At 41.7% G+C, this 4604-nt stretch overlaps 1 protein-coding gene across 1 annotated transcript; it reads right to left on the bottom strand.

Moving 5' to 3' along the window:
* Positions 1 to 1477: 1477 nt before the first annotated feature.
* BGZ61DRAFT_487987 (uncharacterized protein) lies at positions 1478 to 2190 on the bottom strand (the record flags this gene model as incomplete). Its single annotated transcript, XM_046250055.1, has 2 exons — positions 1478 to 2071; positions 2107 to 2190. The coding sequence occupies 2 exons, from the start codon at positions 2188 to 2190 to the stop codon at positions 1478 to 1480; spliced, it is 678 nt and encodes a 225-aa protein (XP_046093202.1).
* Between the last annotated feature and the right edge of the window lie 2414 nt (positions 2191 to 4604).

Here is a 4604-nt window from a genome sequence, read left to right on the forward strand (position 1 = left end):
AGGTGGCGTCCGACCTACACTTTGGTAAGACTTCCCTCACCTCCAAATTCTGGTATTGACAGCTGCTCCCAAGGTCTACTTCTGCCGCGAGGAGAACTGGGGGCCCCCTTGCTTTGTGTATTACCCGACGCTTAACTACACATGCTCTCAGCTTGGCCCCAATCTGGCTGGCCATCGGCTCGTGCCTCGTCTGAATACAGTAAAGAGCTAAAGAGCTATTAGCTTTATACATGCCGTGATCTTAGGATAGCAACAAACCCATTTTAAATTCACTGTGCCAGCTGTTGGTCACCCGCATCCCCGCCTCACGACACATTCCATGAACTCGTTGCTGGTCGTATTTATAGGATGTAAAGCAATCCACGGTGGTTCCCTTTGTATATGTATGGCCAAAATGAACGTCCTCCTTGGCAACGAACATAAACACATGGCAAAGGCCCGCTGAGTCTTCTCTGAAAGAACATCTTAAGTCCCACTTGTCCTTACTAAAGACATCCTTTCCAGCTATTCTGGGTGGCTCTTCAGATAGAATCCTTATGCGCCGCGAAGACAGATAAAGCCATTCGCCTGGCCTTGAAGGACCTCCCAAAAGATCTTCTAGAAACATTTTCTTGTATTCTGCAGAGATTAGGAGAGTTAGGAAAGCTCTCCCTGATCTTCCCAAGTACGGAGTTGATGGCCAATTTTTTCTACTTTTTTACATGTTAGAAAGCGTGGAGTGGGAGATGGGCTCCCATATTCTACGAAAGGGTGTGCTGGGCTCGACCTCGTGATTTCCGGCAGCTTAAGCGCTATAAGGAGAATGCTTGGAACACCTGACTCCTAAACCAAAGCTCATTCATTCTCCAGTCTCCAGAATAACACCTATCGTTGTTAATGGGGCCCTCTAGTTAGGGACAGTAGGCGCCACGGTAGGGGCTATTGTATGGGGTTTGAAGGGCTAGAATTGGATTGCTTGATGGTATTTGATTGCTTATTTTTGGGATCAAGATATATAAGAGTCATCGGTTATGCTCCTTGGGGTGTGTTCTCATGCAGTTCCATGACCAAATATATGCCCGAACCCTATTGTAGTCAGATAATGGCAGCCTTGCCCACATCCCTCTACCGTCCATAACTACAGTCTTGTAACCTCCCCAGAGACAATTTCAACTCCCTGCAGGCGCTCTATCGCCAGATTCAATGTGTTGACCCGAGACATATACACTCCAGGTTTCTTTACTATTCCCCGCAGCTGATCGAAAGCCGCTTCTAGGTCGGAATATCCATGGACAGACCGCATGTATATAGTGCGCGCCGACTCACGATTAAATCCCCTGCCAACGGCACGTCTGCATCCATCATAAGGGCAAAGAAAAGACTGTCCCGTGTGGGACTCATCTATATGTCGTTTAACACTTGAGGCTCGCTTGTATCGCTTGGAGCAGCAAGGACAATATGAGAATCCGTCCTTGTCAGGATAGATATTCTTATACAGCTAATAAATGTCACTACTGGAAAGCCCGGTCGACCCGCCAATAGGACTCTGTAGAGAGTCGGGTGTGCTGGTGACAGATGAAAGAATCGATAAACCTCGGTGACCTGGATGAAAAGGGTGTTTTTGAGTATGGCTCTCGACGTTCTCATCCATTACTAGATGGTTTCTGGTGGGCGGTTCAAGGGAGCCAGTGTCGTTTATCGAACAGTTGGTGACTAGGGGTTGCATGTCCGATAAAATCTCGACTGCTGTTGGCATCTTCTCAGTCACGGTGGCCTCCTCAGTTGCAGATTGGTCTTCAGATAGGGAGAACCGCCCTGTTGGTGCGCAATCCACCACAGTTGGCTGTCTCGATCTGGACTCTCGCTCGTGAGAAGGTTCGGTCGCATTCTCTGCAGAGCTAAAAGCCGAGGTAGACACTAATACTTCATCAGATTGGCTTCCATTGTCACCGCACTCTTGGGTCTCGTATGCTGCGTAGTAATAGCCAGCAAATGCGTCGTCTTTCCGAGGAACATGACGGTTCCTAATGAAGGTGCGTACCGAGTCGTAATATGGGATGAGGGAGGCTTGAGAACCCTCAAAGTTAAAGTCCTAAAGGTCTTTAGCAGCAACCCAGCCAAGCGTACTGTTGTCGAGAACTCTCGCTCCCTCGAAGAATATAACTGGAAACTATCAGTCTGCGGCGAGGGGTCTATCATTCTTATACCCATTCTTCCAACTAACTTACCCTATATACTTATTGCAATCATAGCAGGCTGGTATTGACTCAGTAAGCCCGAACTTCTTAATATCTTCAAAAGGTAGAACAAACACCGCAAACCAACTCTTCAACATCAGCCAATATACTATATATATTTTGTTAGGGATGGGTTTTATAAAGGCATTCAAAGCGCTTTGTTGGCAAGGACTGGTTCGCAATGTAGGTTTGCTGCTCTGGTTATAAGGAGTTCGCCGTCTACTTCTATAATAAGCTTTTTAGTCTATAGTTTGCTTGTCAACCTAGAGAGATTAGAAAATAACCCACATTAACTATACTAATAAGAAACTTACCTTCTTTATATATATAACTAAGTCTCCTTTAGGCCCCTTAGTAAAAGCAAGAACTTCATGTATTTTAGGCATTTTCTATCTGTTATTTTATTCTAATAGCTCTTGCATAATATCCTTTATAAATTCCACTGCTGCAGGTTGCTTTAGACTATTTATTATATCCTCATAGATATTTTAAACAAGATTTCTACAGAGCACCTAAATAGAAGCTTATAGCTAATAATTACAAGGCTTCCCTGCCTTATTAATAAATTATTCATAGAGGATCTTCAATTCCTTTAGCTTTCCCTTACACCTTAAAATAGTATCTTGCAAGCCATTTAGACGCAAAGAACTATAAGTAGATTCATCAGATAGCAGCATCTTAGTAAAGAGTAGATCGGCTGGTTTAGATATACTAGATTGGTAGTAGGTAGCTTAGCCTACTTACTTTACTTTAATACCAGCTGTAACTCTAAGAAAGTATATCTGCCAGCAGCAATATACATAAGAATATTAGCTACTCCTTATTTAGTATCTAAACTTACACCCTTGTAAGGAATTTTCTAACAATTTCCAGGTAGCTAATTTTAATATACAGCCATCTAATTATATATCCCTTGCTTCGGTTACTTAAGTTACCTAATTATAAGTATAAAGCTATCTAATTATTATAATATTTATTTAGTTATCTTAGCTATTTAATTGTAAATAAAAGTATTTTAGGACTATTTAGCTACTATTATTTTCATCTAGCTTATCCAAATATCATCACTACTACTAAATTACTTCAATTACATTTGCCACAATCTTAATTCTGGCCTTCTACCTGTTAATACTATATATCTAATCTAAGGACTCTCAATAAGAATCCGTTATATACCAGTAGAGTTAACATACTACCTGCCAAGTTTAAGAAGGCATTTTACGTTAAAGATCAATTTATTATTATTAGAGACTTCGTTCAACTTGCTATGCTAGTGTGCTGCCTTCTTATCTCGATTGCTGCCTTTATTTTCTACGCAGAGAGCAGCCAAGCTTGCCTTAGCTGCAAAGATTAAGTTCCGCGCAATTTAAGCATCAAAACCCTTAAGAGCTATCTATAGAAAGTTAGCTGCCAGTACTGCATGTAACTTTTCTAAGGGATGGGTACTGCAACTAAATGGGCGTTGTTAGTATGCTATAAACTGATATTGCTATTGCTATTGCTATTGCTATAGCTCTGGCATATATCTCCATATTGTGGCGCTTCTCCCATCCTATAGACTGCGCTTAAAATACTAAGCTCTCTAGGGGCTTAGCTTCCCAGACAATAACTAATGGCATTCCACTGCCAACTTCAATCTACCTCACCAAGCCAATCCGCATTTCAATATCAGGTAACTCGCCGACTTCCTACGATCTGCCACCTCTGAATGCTATTATATTGCATAACGCCCCCTCTCTTCCCAACTTTTATGCTGTTCTTAAATTGATATCAATACCGCTATATGGATTTACCGTGACTATAGATTGTGGCGTTCGCATAAATGCGACCTACTGAAAGATAGCACCAGAAAAAAGGCCAGTTATTAACTGGCTATCATTGTCCGAGCAAAGATACAGGCCGCGAAGGACTCGGCCTGCGGATTGGAGGTCTCCCATATCACCATCGTCGCTCGGCAGATATATAGGTGGAATGAGGTCTGGCACTGGGTAGCCCCGATATGAAAATCCTCTAAAATGCAAACTAACGCAGGTCTGTTCTTTCTATCTGAAAGGTTATAGGCATCTTGAGCGACACTTAGATCAGTATCGTCTTAATATGGCAATATACAAAGCGAATAGGTAGGAGTAGGCACTTTAATATAGTGCTAAAGTAGATGATACTTAAAGTAGCGTAAAATTTAACATCTTAATTTCTAAAGTAACTTTGCTATAATTAATATTTAGAAATGCAATTTTTCTTCCTCTTATTTTACTAAGCTTGTTTGATTCCCTGCTAGTAACTCTAAATATGAGTTATATGCCTAGCTGTACCGGTGTGAATATTAAAGAGTATAGCATAAGGAAGCCTGTAGTGTAATCGTAAACTATTAGACATAGAGTTCGGGTT

Source organism: Ilyonectria robusta (genome assembly GCF_021365365.1).
Source record: "Ilyonectria robusta strain PMI_751 chromosome Unknown BGZ61scaffold_114, whole genome shotgun sequence".
NCBI classification, from domain to species: Eukaryota; Fungi; Ascomycota; class Sordariomycetes; order Hypocreales; family Nectriaceae; genus Ilyonectria; species Ilyonectria robusta.